The sequence below is a fragment of the Drosophila subobscura genome, chromosome E (assembly GCF_008121235.1).
Source record: "Drosophila subobscura isolate 14011-0131.10 chromosome E, UCBerk_Dsub_1.0, whole genome shotgun sequence".
In the NCBI taxonomy this organism is placed as follows: domain Eukaryota; kingdom Metazoa; phylum Arthropoda; class Insecta; order Diptera; family Drosophilidae; genus Drosophila; species Drosophila subobscura.
In genome coordinates, this window is record NC_048531.1 from 5180709 (window position 1) to 5198563 (window position 17855).

Consider the following 17855-nt stretch of genomic DNA (forward strand, 5'->3'; position numbering starts at 1 on the left):
GTTCCTTTCAAGTGGGGAATGGGATCGGCCCTTCCTGTTGTGAACTGGATCCACACTGATTCGTTTTCCTTCCTTCGATTGGGGACTCGGATCTGCTTCTCTGGGGTGGATGGGTGTCTCTGGAGATGTCAATCAATGGGATTGCTTTGGGTCACAAAAACTGCACAGAACGAACGCGACCGAACAACACGCACTAAATCCAAATCCAGTACTGAGTGTGGGTGTATGTGGGCGAATATTTATGGGTGTGTGTGTGTGTGTGCGTGTGTGTGTGGGCTGCCAATGCACCGCAGAGAATTTGGGATTTATTTTCGGAGAATTGGTCTCGCAACAAGTTTTAAGCGGCGCGCGCTACCGTCCCGAGTGACTGTTAAACCCCAACTGAATCCTCGTCCAGTCCACAGCGACTGCCAGCGATGCTCTTGCTTGCCACACAGCGTCGCGTCGCGTCGCATCGCTCTGCTCTGCGCAGTTGCCGCAGCAGCAGCGGGAAAAGCGACCAAACGACCAACGATACCAAATGCTTTGAAAATGGAAACGAAACGAGCCTGCGCCGCATGAGAGTTCCGAGGGGGTGGCAATGGCGGTCGGTCGGTTCGTCGGTAACAATAAGCAAAAGCCTGAGAGGCGGGCAGGCAACGAATGGAAAATCTAACCTATCGCTGGGAGTGGAAAACGACACCACATCGTCGTCGTTGCGTCCCGTGGAGAGCCGAACTGTCAGCAACAAAACCATCCACCGACAACGAAGGAGACGACGACGACGACAACCAGATCCAGAGAGAGAGGGAGAGAGACCTATACAGAGCGAGAGAGAGAGATGAGACACAGAGCAGGCAGGCAAGCTACAGACACAATCCAGTGCGTGAGACTGAGAGAGAGAGCGGCACAGCAAGTGGTTGTGGGTTGGTGGAAACATTTCCAGCCTTGGGACTTTGGAACGCTGTGAATTGGACCGTACTCAGTGCCATGCCCGTCCCCAGTTGGGGGCGTGAGTGTGAGCAGCAGCAGCACAAGCAAAGGTTGAAGCCGACAGGGACACGAACAGGAACCTCAGACTAGGAGCCTCTGCTCTACTGAGGTTACACATATTCCCAGGATCCAATCTCTCTATTCCCTGGAACCTTTTGGGACGCCAGTTAGATGGGAGAGTGAGAGGAAGGGCAAGCTTGAAGAGTTGACAACTGAGAAACCGCAACCAAATTGGTAGACATATTCCTCACAGACCAGAGCTCAATCAATACAATTTAGGATCCACACAGCCAGCACTTGACGTGGTCGAGATTCAATAACAACTCCAATGCTGATTCTCAACTATCTCCCAGCACTAGAAATTAAACAGCTAAGGAATAAACAACGAAATTAAGTTATTAATCTGAGGATAAGAGTTTGAAAGTGAAACCAAATTGTTGTTCGCCTCTGAACCAATGGCATTTTTAACCAATGAAAATCGTTCTCTCTTTTTCTCATATCAAGTCGGCAAAGCAGTGGAAAGCAGTGCTTCAACGCAGTCGGCGGCAGCGACAGTTTGAAATTCAAACTGTGTGTCTGGCGGCGGTGCAAAGTTGCTCTAGTTTTTCGAAGAACTTTGAATCATAACTTTGCAACTATGATGGATATAAGTTTGAAATTTTATATGTCAATTTTGCATACTTCAAAGAATTTTGTTAAAGAACTCCCAACGGTGGGCGTGGCCTCAAAACGGGTGTAATTAACGGTCAAGCTGCAATGTTTGTTACAAAATAAAAATACATTTTCTACTTATTTCTTACACCATGGAGGTTTTTCTTGTATTCTTTTCGGGTGTAACGATTTCCTTCTCCTAACTGTTACCCCTTTCGGTCCTGTATGAGGACTTTCCTTTATTCTGGTTCGCTTTTGTTTGCCTTTCAGAGTTGATTAGTCATCATTTTGGGTTTAACCCCTTCTGACTTTCGCACATTATTCGCATTGAACGTTCATACGAATCCTTTACATTTCTTTGAGTTAGTTGTCAAACACACTCGAGGACCTACACTCTCTCCCTGCCTTCTCCCACTCCACTCCACTCCTTCAGTCGGATTAGTTACCGAAAACGCCCACAAAATTTTCACGCATCGTTAGGAGAAAACAGTCGGGGTTGGGTTCCGTGGCTGCGTTCCTGGGTTCGGTTGAAAAACAATTTGCATTTTCCGCATTTGCGGTTTCTGCCTGTGACCGAAGCAGAGGGACCACAGGCGAGAGAGAGAGAGAGCGACAGAGAGGGAGGCGGTGAGACGGAGTTTGTTTGAGTTTTCTATGAATTAATTTGCGGGGCGTGGTAATCACATTAACTTTTGACAAGGCGCGTAACCTCCGTTCCTCCGTTCCCCTTGCACAAAAGTCACATTTCCCTTTTGCAAGTGCAAAGCAAATTCTCTCTCTGTTTAGTCTATTTTTAAGGAACATTTCCCCATAGAGCAGGTTCTGGAAACGGAACGGAGCAGAGCGGAGCGGCACAACATTTTATGTTTAAATCAAAGCCAAAAGGCAAACAGAAGATGTCCCCAGACATCGCTAATTAACCAAAATACCCTAAAGGAAATTCCCCTACCTACCTCACCCCCTCCTTCACCATTCACCCTTTAGGAAAAGCGGAATTTTCTTTTTCCAGCAAAAGGTGAGGAAAATTCTATGAGTCCGCGTGTTCGATTAACCCCCTTTTATCGCGCCCAATTCTCGGAGGAGTTTCTCGGGCCGCGACAGCTGTCACAGCTCTACCCCTTTGACCCCGGGCAGTCGCTACTCCACTCCAATCCCCCCACCCGATTGTTTGTTCTGCGTCAGACGTTGGTTTGGGCTTTCAATGTGATTCAAATTGGTTCCAATTGGATTTACATGGACATCCACTAGCCGAAAGCTAAATAATTTGCTGCTCCTCGCCCCTGCCGCTCGTCATTTCTGCGGTGCGCAGCGACTTATGGGATTAGTGAGGAGAGGCCATGGGCAGGGGATGGAAGTGGCAGAGAAAGTGTCATCATTGCAATTACAATTGTGTGTGTGTCAATTAGTCGCCGGATTGACTTTTGACAAAAACAAACTGGCTTGAGCTCGGCAGTGGGGTGGGGAGATGTGGAACAACAAGTGGATGAGCATAAAAGTAAATGCAAGGCTGAAAGTCTGATTAAAACCGAAATTAAAATGGATCAAGCAATAGTTGAAGATGGAAATTAACACCTTAGGCATAGATTGTATTCAAATGTGAAGAGCAGCTTCTCTTTCTCGTACATTTACCCCCTTATTGGCTTAGCATCTGGTGACGTGTCCATTAGCCAGCATTTGCGATATCCTCTCACAGTTTGCTTCCTGCCAGCAGAAGCCATGAATAATTTTCATATTCATTGGGAATGCAGCATGTAAATGTCTCATTTGTCACTCGTAAACAAAAAAGGAAAAGAATAGGAAACCGAATGTAGGGACGATGCCGAGCACTTACATATTTCTTCGTCCATATGCAAGACATTCACAGGACCCGGCACAGTGGGCCATAAATAAGGCGACGGCAGGGAAATTTGAGGCGCGAACATTTTAATTAGTGTTCGTTCCCTCCATGTGCCTCCCTGGGTACACGTCTCGAGTTTGTGTTCGTCCTGGGGCCAGGCAGGACACTTATGCAAATTAGTCGGGCCCGCACTAATGAGAGGGTGGAAGTGGCAGCCAGAACGTCGTGCCTCCGTGAGCACACCGTGAAGATAAATCATATTTAGTTTCAGTTCTTTCACTGGATTTCCACGAGTCATCATTGTCATTGATTCGCTGGAATGGAATCCCGTGCACACTGTAAGGTCTCAGCGGACCGGACCGACTGCGACAGATGCCACCAGATCCATCGGCAGAGATCTCTGACAGTTGCATTGTCTGCCGCTGCCGCTGCTGCTGCTGCTGCAGAGACCACCAAAGTTTACAGTTCCTAGGAAATCGATCAGTTGCTCCCCCCCTCCAGTCTATGCAAGCTTAAGCCGAGCGGCGCTGCACTTGCCACAATTTAAGCACAGATTGAACTCGAGCAGCGGCAGGGTCCGGGCTTGGGACTAGGACAAGCAAGCAAGTGCTCAAGTGTTTGCCACTTCAGCACAAAAGGCGGCTAGAGGCAGTGCTTGGGCCTGGAGTGGCGCGTGGCACGAGGCAGCGGCATACAAAAAAAAACGCCAAGTAAATTTAATTAAATTATCTCAAACACGTGTTTGACCAACTGCAACGATTTTGCGAAAACAATCGAAAACCAGTTTAAATATTTACCCAAGCCTTTGCCTAAACGTTCTCGTGAGGGTAACTACCACAAAACGAAGGTCCTGCCTGTTTCAAGGGTTTCGTTTACATAAGAAAAAAGCGTTGAATTCGTAAGGGATTCAGAAGCAAAGATACCCTGGTTATTAGAGTGCTTCTTGGCTGTCCTTTAGTGAATAAATTGTTTAAAAATAAAAGACAATTTTAGAGAATTTTCAAGCAAAAAGCAACTCACAAATAAATAAAATATTAAATAAATATTAAATTAAATGATTAAATGCAATATGTGCTAAGAATATATTTATTTTAAGTATGAAAATACATTATACTTCTAGTGTTCGTTTGGCAAACAACTCTTTTTTGAGTTCAAAATTTTCAGTAACTTTTTTATAATATTCAACACAAAACTGAAGTATCTGGTCAATGCGGACTCATCTCTGCGACCAACCAATTTCGCTGTAGCGATTAAATATAAAAAAAAAATGGATGAAAATATGTATTTTTTTATTTTTATAATTTTATTATTTATTTTATTATTTATTTTATTATTTATTTTATTTATTTGTTCTAGTTGACATTAATGCATCATACATTTCCATCTGAAAATACCGTGTACATACAACAAAAAGTAAGGGTAAAACGTAGAACCTTTTCTTCAGATTTATTATTTCAGCACACACTGAAACACACACGCACACACACACACACATCATAAAGGATTGGTTGCAGGGGCACATCCCGGGGCTTCTTCCCACAACCCGCCGCCCCAGAGGTGTTCAAAACATTTTCGCACATCTCCCAAGGCCCCCTCAATGGCGCGGGAAGGGGAATGGGGTTGGGGCGGTAAACCCGTTTCACTTGGCCAAAACCGAAATACAGCAAAAATATTTATACAAAATAATCATAAATATTTACAAGTCTCGCACAGCGAGATCTCATCCATCGATAAGCGTTTTTGTGGATGGTGAAAACAACCTGGCCATAAACACGAAATTGTTTGCCATTCCTCTCTCCTCTCCCCTCTCCCACCGCACTCCAGTCAGGCCAAATAAGTGGAAATGAAATCCATCGAACGCATCAAAACGCATCGAGATTGGGAGTCTGGCGGTCCAAGGCCCACGGCAGTTCATTAACTGGGAGTCGACTCCGAATTGGTTGCACACAAAAGATTGATTTGTGGCCACGAAAAGTTAGCCAAAAAATGGACATAGAAGAGCACAGGGGAATGGGGAATGCAGGAAAAGGAAAACTCCATTCCTTTCCATGACTTTTTCCAGTTGAAATTCCCATCGAAAATATGTTGTAAATAATTTAAATGAAACTTTTACGAGCTGCTTGAGGAATGAATTCTTGCATCTCATTTGGGGGGTTTTAGTGCAGCTCCTTCTGCGCACCCCCCTAGGGGCTACTCCGCCCCACTTCCCACCTGGAGAAGCGTGTCAGGCAGCGTTGGGGATCCTCTGGAGAACCACAAAAACGCAAACGAACCAACTGCGGGGCAGGCAGCGTCATGCAATGCGTCCCACGGCGGAATGGTGTGGAGAGGAGTGGAGTGTTGGCGACACATTTACTAGATTAATTACCTCATTTACTGCTGACAATGTCCGTGTTAATTCTCCACGAATTAAATGATAAGAACGCACGGGAAAGGACACGAAGCAACTCCACGTGTCGATGAAGTGGATTGGTTAATGCTTGTTGACGCTAATGCCGGAGTTTGGGGCACTATCCATAGGTGGCATACAACTAAATAAATACATGTGTACGTGTGTATGTGTGAGCGGAAGGGGGAAGAGTGACAGGGCTGGCTGGCATGCATCCGATTTGCATAATTTCAAGGACCACTTCGTTTAAAGGACGCACCCCTGACGGCGACTGCTGCTAACGCCCTGCCCTGCTTGTTGAAATATCAGACACCCTTTCCACATTTACACTGGGTGGAAAATGTTTAACAATTGGGTGTTTCAACTTCGAACAAGTCCCACTTCTAGCTGATGCCTTTCTCTCAGTGTTCCTCCGTTTGTTCCCCGTGTGTTTGAAACTATCCAAACATACAGGCAAAAATATAATTTGACTTCATTATGCGAACAGTTGTTGGCCTTTAGTTTTGGTAATTTATTTCAATTTTTCCTGTCTTCTGCCAGGCGGGGTGGGGTCTCTCTCTCTCTCTCTCTCGCTAGCTCAAAGGGGTTAATGGCTCCTGCAGGCCCATCCATTCCCATCCCTTAGCTGGAAGTCTGCCTTCTCCAGCTCCTGTGCTGAATTGCCTCAAATGTTGCTATTGTTGCAATTGTAATTTGTTTTTATTGTCGCTGCTTCAAGCAGAGAAAGAAAGACAGAGACTTGGGTGTGGTCGCTGGACAGATTCATTTCCAGCATATCAAAAAGGAAAGAAAGAACTTTGGGGGCATTCATACGACTACTCGTATCCTTTTGCCGGTCGCTCATAATTAATTTTTGTGATATTTCCAAGACTCATCCAGAGACAGCGGCTGGCGGGGGCTTAGCTCCCAGGAGAGGCAACCTTTTGGGCCATTTAGTCTCAGTGTTGGCCGGCAAACAACCAAAAACAAGCCAACAAACGGACGAACGGACAATGCATAACGGTACGAGCAGCCCAGACTGGGCGTGGTAACCGCACCCGCACCCGTCCCCGACCACAGCTGCAGCATTCCTTTCTTGCTGCTAACCAAAACAAGGATATTGACACTTTTCATCTCAGACACAGACACTTGGCTGGGCCTCAACATTATCTCAGGCAGCGATGGAATGGATTCCAGCTCCTACTCCCAATCAGATTCCGATTCTAGAGGACTAAAGGACATAACCATGCATATAAATTTGATTATTATTAAGGCGGGCACATTAGTGAGCATTTCTAATGACGGCATGCCAGAAGGATCACTCGAAAAGGGTCAGTGCTGCCCCTGCCACAGTTCCGCATGTGTGTGGCATGCGGCCTCGGGCTTGGTTTCAAGTTAATTTATAAATATGTACTCAGGTTTATGGTTTTAAGCATTTAAATATTTTATTTAGCACACTTCTTGGCCTCAAACTCTGCGGCCATGGAAGTTTTGGCATCCCTCCTCTGGCCACAAAAGCAGCCATCTCTCTCCCACTCGTTGTCTCTGTCTTTTACGCTTTCTCCTGCTCCAGCTCCACGTGTGCGGGTTTTACTCATAATTTATGCGTCCACAGGGCGACACTCACTCGCAGCATGAGTGTGTGAATATGTTTGAGTGTACTCATTAACTGGAGCACAGCTTTAACTTAAAGGGCAGACTTTACATTAAAAGCAAAAGTAAACCCTGCCACTTCATGGCTCGGAAAGATAGCAAAACAACCTTAACTTTGTACCTGTTTAATTCATGATTAAGATCTTTGATCTTAGACTAGTTAGAGAGGGGAAAAAACTATTACTTTGCAGTTCTTCAGCACACATAAATATATCTAAAAAATGTTGAATGAATTCCTCTCCCTGCCTTTACCAGCTTCATCTTTTTGCACGCATCTTTTCCACTTCCAATAGATTATTTTGGCAGAATAAACCTATTCAGAATATCTTCCGCTAATTAATAAATAAAAATTGGCAAAGCCAATTGAAGTAAGTGATTCCCCACCCCATCCTCCTCGCATAACTCTCTTCCGCTGCTCAAATTGTAGAACAAAATTAATGCCCTGCCACCGAATCGAGCTGATAAATGAAGCCATTGGGCGGCATTGTGCCGCTTACCCATACTCGCAGCTCGTATGCGGCTTAGCGATTTCAATTATCGGCCATGTAGAGCGGGGCGTGGCAGTGGTGTAGTGGGGCGTGGCAGGCAATGGGCAGGAGAGAACAGGCGACCGCCGATTAGCACGTGCCGCTCGTTCCGTGGCAGAGGTCGAGGTCGAAGCCAAGACCGAACTGTCGATGGCCACGTGACCCAAACGACATCGTGCTGAGGGGGGGGCGCAGTATCTCGCATCCGAAGATAAACATAATTATGCAGTGCAGCAGGGGAGAAGGGATTCCGTGTAGCGGGTGCACGGATGCAGCAGGGGGAGTGGGGTTTTGAGCCAATCTGATAACACGCAACGAGATTTGTCATCATCAAACAAAGTGGGCGTGAAAATTGCGGATGAGAGGCCGCCCCAGGAAGGATACTTCGGGATGTACGGTTGCTGGATGCTGGATGCTGGATGCTACCACGTTGTAGGGCTTCCGGAACGGATGCAATCATGTCTGCGGGCGTGTGCTCGAAACATCCATTGTTTGCCTTTCCCAGGACCAGAAATACACGCAAATAATTGCCAGCGTAAGAGCAGCACAATAAAGATGCTCGTGGGCCAAGGACATTATGGCATTGATATAGCTGCGGCATATGCCAGGGGCAGGGATAAGCAACTATTCTTGATTCTTGATTCCCAATTCTGGCCGCGTCTCTGGGCCTCAACACATTCCACTTTGTCTCTGACTTGGTCTGTGTCTTTGGCTGCTGTTTCTTTTTCTGCTTCTGTATCTCTGGCTGCTGTCTCTGACCAGCACGTAGTACATCAAGCAGAAAGAATCAGGCAGAAGGTCCTCTCAACATACCCTGCCTCGAGGGTACACCTGCTTATATTACACACTTAGGAATGTCATGGAAGCTGCTCTCAGACTGTTAGGGCATCAAAGACAACTTTGTGTTGCTTTTGGCATTAAAATTTGATTTGTCTGCTGGCCACTTGGCATGCGAGTCGGGCACACGCCGAGGCCCAATGCCAGGATACTAATCATAGACTGCCTCCATGCATCATCATCCTCCATCTACCTCCTACAGCAACCCCACCACCACCTCCCTACACACTCTCACCACAGCGCGCACATCCTCATCAAGCTGATTGCGAAGAATCACTGGAGAAATCAGGCAGAGTTCGTGTTGCCACAGTTGATGTCACGATGACATTTCTATGGTGAAGTGGAAGTGGATCTGGAATCCTGACTGACACTCTCACAAAAGCACTTTTTTACCGAATTTTTGGCAGCATTTTGTGTTGTTTGTGTTTTGGTTTTGTGTGTGAAAAACATTGAAAATCAATTTTGTAATCAAAAGCTTGTGTCCTCCGTTTGAGGGAGGTTGAAGTGAAACCCAAATTATCATTTATGCCCCCAAAAACTGGCACATTAAATAAAACTCGTACTTGATTATGTATACGAAGAAATACGTCTATAGAAAATTTGACTCAGATTTGGATACGCATTCTGGCCGTTCAGCTGTTTCAATTATTCATATTTTCCCAGTCAGAGTTCCCCGGGGAGTGAGACATTAATGGCAGCAGCCAAGAGCATGAACCACATGACCTCAATGGAGCATTTCCCTTTCCTTTCTCTCTCTCTGCTTGGCATAATTCTCTCAGATCTTGTAGTTAAGAATCTAAAGTCTGACGAACAGCGGAATTATCGGTTTAGTTGGCCATAAATCAGGCGTACAAAACTGAAGCCAATTTCCACACATTGTTTCGGGAGTTTTGGGCAATGTCCTGTGCTGGCCCAGGGAGGCTTTCGTCCCTGGTCGGCTGTCAAACATAATCACCTTGCACTCCCACTTCCCCAGTCGCTGTCCTGTCTCTGTTTCTGTCCTGTTCTGGCTGCTGTCCTATGAATCTATTCTCAAAGGAAATTCATGTTTTTTTGTTTTTCTTTTTCTGTCTGTGTGTGAATGAAATATTTTATTTTCTGTGAGTTTTGTTTTTTTTTTTGCCAGTTTTTTAACACATTTTGTAATTTCAACACGTTGCCACGTACCGCAAAAGTTTATTCGCCAATCTCGAGTGTCCAAAACACGGACAAGGACTCTGCCTCCGCTGATTCGTAGACTCGGACTCGAACCTCAGGACTCAGCTTCGGACACAAATGATTAATGGTGCTCGGGCTGGACAGGCGGCTCTGGGCGGACACTGCCATATAATAAATCGTACCAAATCGACTGGGGAATATTTTTCCCGAGTATGCGGCCAGAAATTTCGCTCTGTCACCATTTGCGGAAAAGGTTTTCCTCCCCCCCACACCCTTCTGTTTCTTATTCAATTTTTATTCTTGCTTAGAAAAAAACGTGTGCGAAATTCAAAAATATTTATTTTTGAACGGTCCAAGCGAAACAAATGGCAGCAAATTTTGTTCGGGATTTGTATGAGATTAATGCAAATGCATTGAATTGAATTTGTGGATGGCTCAACAGATGTATGCTTTGTGGCAGCGACTTGTAACCGATGTATGGACTTTAAACGATATATTTTTTCTAGCTTATAAATGCATAACAAATACTCTTACCGATTTGGCAATAATTTAATGCACCGCAAGTTAACACTTAATAACCATTAAAGCAGCAATTGAAATCAGGTTTTTTGGCTAATTGCATGTATGATTTCCTGGAATTCGGATATGTAAATGTATAATTAAAGACTAATAAAATTGGGTAACAAAATCACATCTGTTTTGGGTTTTGTTTTGCAAAAAACAAAAAAACAAACAAAATATCAATTAAAAACCAGTTTAAAAACCCTAACGGAACGTGTTGAGCGGCTCTGCGTCAGCGGGGAGCGTTTCAAAATTGATCTAATATTATAAATGGAAGACGCGTGTCAGCCATTAAACTAATTCCAATGGTAATATGTACAAGAAAGCGACTCCCTTATTTTTTCGAGTGTAATTTAATGTTTGTCGAACTGTAGTGTCTCCTCACTACTTACATGTGGAGCTGCTGGCGTCTCTTTAATCAGGTTATTGCCCCAAAGTGAGCAGCAGAATCAGAAACAGAAGTGTTGGGCCCAGCCACGAATCGGGTCAGTGGCAATGCTCAAGGCAAGATCGTTCGGAAAGACTTTAAGAGGGGGAAAGGGGGCACGGCACTTGGCCAACATACACGAGCTTGGGCCACGAGCAACAACAGCTGCCCGTTCATAGGGAGCCAAATAACGCGAAATGCAAATAAAACGAAAACAAACAGAACAGAAAATATATCCAGTTTCACTGCTGGCTCGGGGTTTTGGCTCATGTCTCATACAATCATTAAGTTTGGGGGAATTTAATTTTGAATCCATCAGCAGAGCCGCAGAGAGACAGAGAGAGAGATACAGTGAGGGAGAGAGAGAGAGCGAGTAAGTTAAAGCTTATGAATCACTGAATCTAACTTTGTTTTTATGACTTTGAGAGGCGACTTAAGAGATCTCCTCCTATGTTTTATCTGAAATTACTTGTGTGCGTTCTTTATGTTTATTGTTCATTCAATTATTTGTTTTTTCTTTTCTGTTGTATTTCTTGGCTGTTCTTCTGGTTGTTTGACAGCTTCTGCTGTCTCTCTTCCTTCTCCACCTTTGGATGTTGATGATGATGATGATGATGATGATTCGCACTACGTCAGCGCTAAAAATTTCCATATAAAAGCGCTGCGGCACGGCCCCGGCGGTTTAGTCGATTTTGAACTTTTTACGCGTTCGCTGTCTAAGTCTTTTGTCCGTACTTTGTGAGTGTGGCTGCCAAAACACAAATACTCATACATTAATTTATATATAACTTCACTGCTAATTGTGCGTGTGTGTGTGTGTTTAATTACAGATCCATCATGAAATACGCTTTGATTGCTCTTGCCCTCTTCGTGGCCTCAGCTGCTGCGGCCTCTTCCGGTGAGTGCTGGTCCCTCTCCAACTCCCTCCCTCTCTCTCTCTGATATTTCAATTACATCATCGAAGCTACTACGGAATAGTCAAGGCTATTGTTAAACGCTTATCATGTTAATTATTAATTTGATTAGCGAGTTTTGGGCTAAACCGGTATGTTAATCGCCGAAAACCCCATCGAAAAACCATTAAAAAACCATTTGAAACTTGTTTCGTGAAATTCGACTTTTTGCGACAATGTTTGTCGAAACTTTCCGAATATTCATATAAAAATTATGAATAATTTATTAGAAATCAAACAAGTTTCAGGGAAAGAGAGACAGAGACAGAGAGAAAACTTTCACAGCGAAAAGTGAAACCAAACCCATTTTGTTGGTAGCCTACTTTTGGGATCTGCATGGAATATCTATAATAATCTTTCAAAATCTCCTCCCACAGCTGGACAATTTGTGCCCCGCGCATTCTTCACTCTGGACTCCGAGGGCCGCCAATCGGATGTGCATCCCGTCAATGCCCGTCTGCTGAGGCGTCTGCGTCGTGAGGTGTTCAGCTCTTCGTCCTCGTCGTCCTCATCCTCCTCCTCGTCTGGCAACGGCGGCAGCATCACCTTCGCCTCCCACTCCATTCACAATCACGATGGATCTGGCCAAGTCGGCACCTCCTACACCCACCAGGCGGCTCCAGCTGCCCTGTAAGTCCCAGCCCCTCCGGATTGCATTGATCGATTCTAATCAATTATTTTCACTTTGCTTTACAGTGGCGTGAACCTTGAGAGCCGTTTCGGCGAGGACTCTGCTACCGGCGCTTACAATCCCTCATACGTCGCCGCCGGCAGCTACGGCACTGGTCTGGGCAGCAATGCCGGATACGGCAGCACCATCGGCAGCAGCATCGGCACCCAGCAGTCGTACGGCAGCAGCGTTCCCGCCACCCAGATCCAGCAGACCCTCAGCTCCTTTGACGCCTCCGGCAACCAGAAGGTGACCACCCTCCAGGGTGCCACCGACCACACCGGTGTCCTCAACGTGAAGAAGACTGAGTTCCAGTATCCCTCTAACTAAGGGAGAGTTCCAGAGTATAGGATATACCTACATAATCGAGAGTGTTAACTGAAGAGAGGGAAAACGAAGTACTCGTGGAGTAAAAGTTGAATAAAGTAAATTAAATAATAATAAAGTACAGTCCATTTGTCGAATATTTTGGTGGGAAGCAGAGCCAAATTTGAGCTCAAAGTAGAGCAGATCTTAGGAACTTACAAAAAGCGCAGTAAATGTATCGCGAATTGTTTGACGATTAAATATATTATTGATTAAAATATTATATAGCTGACTGAAGATTAAATTAATCTAAGAATGCGCAGTAGTTGCATTGCAATATCTTACAGCTTTCAACTGCATGTAAAAATCCCGTAAAATACGTTATATTTCCTCTCGCTCTCTCTTTCTTCCACCACGTTTCTCTCGTGCCTTTCGTTTTGTGTGCGTTGTTCAATTAATTGCTTCCAAGTGGGTGACCAGCCACGCCCCACAGCAAGTGTCAAGAGCTTATTCATTGCGGTGGCTGTCTGCGGGAGCAGCTTTGCATGTGCTCTCCTTTTCTCTTTTGACACTCTAGCTGATTGCATCCTCCGCGCTCCATCCCCGCCCGCGTCACTCATGCTGCAGCTCTTTCGTGCTTAATCTCGCAGCAAAAACAGAAAGCGGAGAGAATGGCAGTGGAAGTGGGAGCGAGGAGAGGCAAAAGCGCAGCAGCTCCTGCCTGGCTGCTGCTCCGCTGAGCACAAACAATTGCCAGTGGGGGCGTGTTAGGCAGTGTTGGTAAATGCTTTTAGCGTATTAGTTCAACGAAGCGGAATTTCATGTCTACTGCGGCTGGATGCCGTTGCTGCTGCTGCTGCTGCACTGCCGACAAAGGCAACGCTTTTAGCGATGATTAAAAACTAGTGAATTACAACAACTAAAACAACGACAACCAACTCATGATGATGGCAAAAACTAACTTAAAGACATATTTAATCAAAAGGGTAAGAAGGATTAAACGAGGGGTGGAGAGAAGATGGCAGGGCGTAGGTAGGCGCTGGCAGTGTGAGTCCGGACAAGATATGAATATGGGATTTGCTTGGGGAATTGCTCAAATCTCAACAGGTGCACGCACTTTCCAGCAACACACACACACACACGGATACACACGCCCCCACATTGGCCCATGTCAACGGTCTCTGCCGCATGCAAATGCTGAAAACTTTGTGCGGCAACCCACAACCAACAAGAGAGTGAGAGAAAAGGAGCAATCGTGAGAGTGGGAGCTGGGGCAGAGACCGAGTAAGACAGCGGAGTGGCAGCTACTGAAAAGTTCTTAATTATTATAATTAATTACTTTGATCTCTGACTCCGGTTTTGGTTCCGGCAGCCAACCGACGCGGCGGCTTCTCGCTGCTATTAATTTACTTGATTATGTTGAGGTTTTTCCACGCAACTCCTGCATGCTGTGCTCCTTTCGTTGCCCAACCTCCTCCCCCTCCCCCCTCTTATTAAAATGTATCTCACATAATTGAGAAAGTGTAATGAATTTACGCGCACATCGTACTACCCCCGGTACCCAAACGGAAGCAAACTTCTCCTGACTGTGATAGATTTTCATTAAAGTGGCATTCTGGCATGTGGTGAAGGATGCGATGGGGTTACAAGGATGCCAGTGAGAGCTACTTATAGCGTTAATTCAGGAGGAAGAACATATTTACATATGCCGCTCTTTGAGTGTAATTAATTATGCATAAAACACAAGTTACTCTTTAAGCACGAACACTTTTCACATTCTATACATTAGCAATAATTATTAATTTATTCATTCAAAGTTCATGACAGTTTTTATTTTCAATTCTGTGAGTCAATCATAGATCCATCATAATATCGTTAAATATTAAATTTAATCATGACTCAAAGCTCTTTTCTTCTATTCTCATCAACTCTGAATGTGAATAAGCTTTCGTTAAGCTTTCGCAATTAATTCTAAGCTTGTCCCAACTTCAATGAGCGGCTTTTTCTATGAGAAGAACTTAATGAAAGCTTCCACGAAAGAGAGAGAGACCAGAACATGCATCCAATTCGCGTGATCTGAATTACCGATGAAACGGTACTGGCAAAAAAAACAAAAACAAATACAACGAAGGAGCAAAAAAAAGCAGGCCACTTCTGCCCCCCATCCGATCAGCAGTGAGAGAGAAAAGAACAGGAACAGTCACTGATTGATGAGGAGTCAAGCGGAGACAGGAGGACAGGAGACAACATGCGGCAACGCATTGTCATCGGCATGGGGCGCAACAAATTAAGCGTCTTGTGTGGTCGTCATCAGCGGAACGCGGCATCATCAGCAGCAGCAGCAGGCAGCAGGCAGCAGCATTGCGGTAGATCGACGCCACCTGGTCAGAGGAGGCCCCCAAACTAAGCTCCAACTGCAGCTCCGACTGCGGAGAGTGACCACCGCCGGCGATGCCTAAATTCAGTTGGACACGAGCGCCAATGCAGCGATCAAGTGACATTTTATTGTCGGCAATCGCTGGACTTCTGTGCTCTTTTTTTTCTACTGCTGCCTCCGTTTGCGGTGCTCCACCCTGTACTTGTGGAGCTGCAGGGTATATAAGTTTACGTGGGCTGCCGCGAATCGCGAGAGTTTTATAGAAATCCTTTATTTGGTAGAATTTTCTTTGAAGCCAATAATTAGATCACTTTGGGAGCAATCGGTACCCTTAGGTCGATGCAGTCAAAGGAAGTGTTCTCATTTGTTAGCTGCTGCTTTAGAGCTATTTAGAGGCATGAAAGTAGCGACAGAAACTGAGCCTCCGAGACCTCAACAGAGTTGGTCTGCTCTGGGGTTTGGGCCTGAAGTCCGTCCTCACTTGGATAATTGACAAGAGTTAATTCATTCCATTGATCGCTGAGCGTTGAAATGTCGCAAATTTAATTATTGAAGTCGCGCTGCCAGTCCAATCAGCCTCCGTGTCTGTGGGTGGGCGCGGATGCCAATAGAGAGCGGCTCAAGCACTCTTTCCATTCCATTCCATTCCATGCCTCTGTCCCTACCTCTCACTCTACCGCTGGACAGCAGTCGCTCATTCTCTGGCCTTTAAGTAAAACAAACAAGATGACAAAAAGGAGTACAAATGAATTGAAGTGGGAAGGAGAGGAGTGGAGTGGAGTGGAGTTCAGGTGGAGTGCCGCCAAACGAGAACCAAACCAAACGAAATGTTTCCTGACAAATTTCTGCCATTTCAGCTGGAGCCAGCCAGGAGATGCCTGCAAAAAAAGCTCAAAAAACAGAGAAGGAAATTCAACGATTTGTGCAGTCATCGGAAGCGGAAGCAGCAGCAGCAGCAGGAGCAGCATTGACAGAGTCACATCCTCTTTTTCCTCCATCCTTATGGGCTAGTGACGAGGACAGTCAGTCAGGAGTCCTTTGGAGTGGATGAATAAAAAAGAGTAGAGAAAGAGTCGAATGACAGCGAAAAGGAGGACCACTAAAGTGGTGGGGATTGTCGCTCACTGTTGACTTAAATCGTTTAGGTAAAGTTAAACAACTTGTTCCGTTAATTGTTAAACAATGCCCAGGCAGGCGCAGAGTCTCCTCAGTTCTGCATTCCTCTCTCCACTGAAGGACATTCGACAGAGCGGACTCTGGCAATAATTGATGGAAGGAAGCTGCTCGAATGATGCAAAGTGCACATAAAAAATATGCTTTAAGATGTGAAGAAACGTAAACAGAGATTGGGGAGTTACCTGAGATTTAAATGGATATTTGGGAGAAAGAAATTAATCAGAATTAAGCACTATTTCTATTGGCTTAAATATGAATTAAATATAGTTAGAGAGCGAAAATGTATGCTCATTCCCTATTAAATCTTTCCCCCAAGTATTATTTTCAAAAATAATTGCATCAAATGTTGTTAACTTAGTTTCTCTCGAAACTTTTGGGCTCTTGAAATATAATTGATGTTCCTAACGAACCTTTTTTCATACAATATGTGCACTTTTCCGTCGATTCCGGTATGTGTGTGACTGTTTTCCTCTTTCAAGCAAGGGATGCATGGACAGGCAAGGGAAAAAAGGGTGAAAATGCCACCGAAAAGTAATGGAAATAACCAGAGGAACGACCAGCAATGGCATCTCCATATGCACAAGTAGATTTCCGTTGCGTATCCCTTGGGGATACCGTCAATACTTCCCATCCAAACCATCCTGACCCAAGACTCAAGGATCTCTCTCCCTTCTCCCTTCCATATTTCAAGTTAAGTTTTGGCATTTGGCAATAATGCTGGCGAAGATTGATAATCCCATTGATGTTTAAGTCTTACAATAATGCGAATTGGGAAATTTGATATGATATTTGCACAGTTTAGTTGCAAATAGGGAAATAAATCTAACCTAAACATCTCATACAGTTTTATTTTTAACGCAATTTTGAGTTTCTAATATTTATTTAATTTCTCTGAGCATTTTATTTACGTTTAATATTTTAAATGTTTTTTATTCCATATTCAACGAAGTACAATTTTCTGAATTTCTACCTTTTACCATTCGAAAAGCAGAAAGAACTTACTAAGCGCGCGCGAGTCGGTAAAGCAGTTTGTACTAACCTTTCGCCGCTCTCTTTGTTCTCTTCGTTACTCTTTGCCATTGGGAATTTCTCTTAGTCATTCTTATTGGTGACTCGCACCGTGAGGCAAAGAGCACTCAGAACACAAGAGACCTTAAGACATTAATACAGCACAAAAAGAGGAAATCAAATATATGGGAAATATGCACACAGCTGCGTAGAGAGTAGAGAGAGAGAGAGAGACCTAAAAAAAATCATGTAAATTTGTCTGAAAGCATCGACTCTAAATTATGAACACGTTTCCCACTTCAAATTTGTCGGGCAAAAAAAATAATATTTATTGCGGCGAAAAGGAGAACAAAATTAAAATGCATTACGAACAA

At 44.7% G+C, this 17855-nt stretch overlaps 1 protein-coding gene across 2 annotated transcripts; it reads left to right on the forward strand.

The window, feature by feature from the left end:
* The first annotated feature begins 11660 nt into the window (after positions 1-11660).
* LOC117890181 (uncharacterized protein DDB_G0271670) lies at positions 11661-13007 on the forward strand. Of its 2 annotated transcripts, XM_034794880.1 has the most exons (5): positions 11661-11729; positions 11822-11889; positions 12322-12574; positions 12641-12703; positions 12740-13007. In XM_034794880.1, the coding sequence occupies exons 2-5, from the start codon at positions 11829-11831 to the stop codon at positions 12942-12944; spliced, it is 582 nt and encodes a 193-aa protein (XP_034650771.1). In that variant the 5' UTR covers positions 11661-11729; positions 11822-11828; the 3' UTR covers positions 12945-13007. The 2 variants fall into 2 exon arrangements, with proteins under 2 accessions (XP_034650771.1, XP_034650770.1); XM_034794879.1 differs by having other exon boundaries at positions 12641-13007.
* Positions 13008-17855: the final 4848 nt, after the last annotated feature.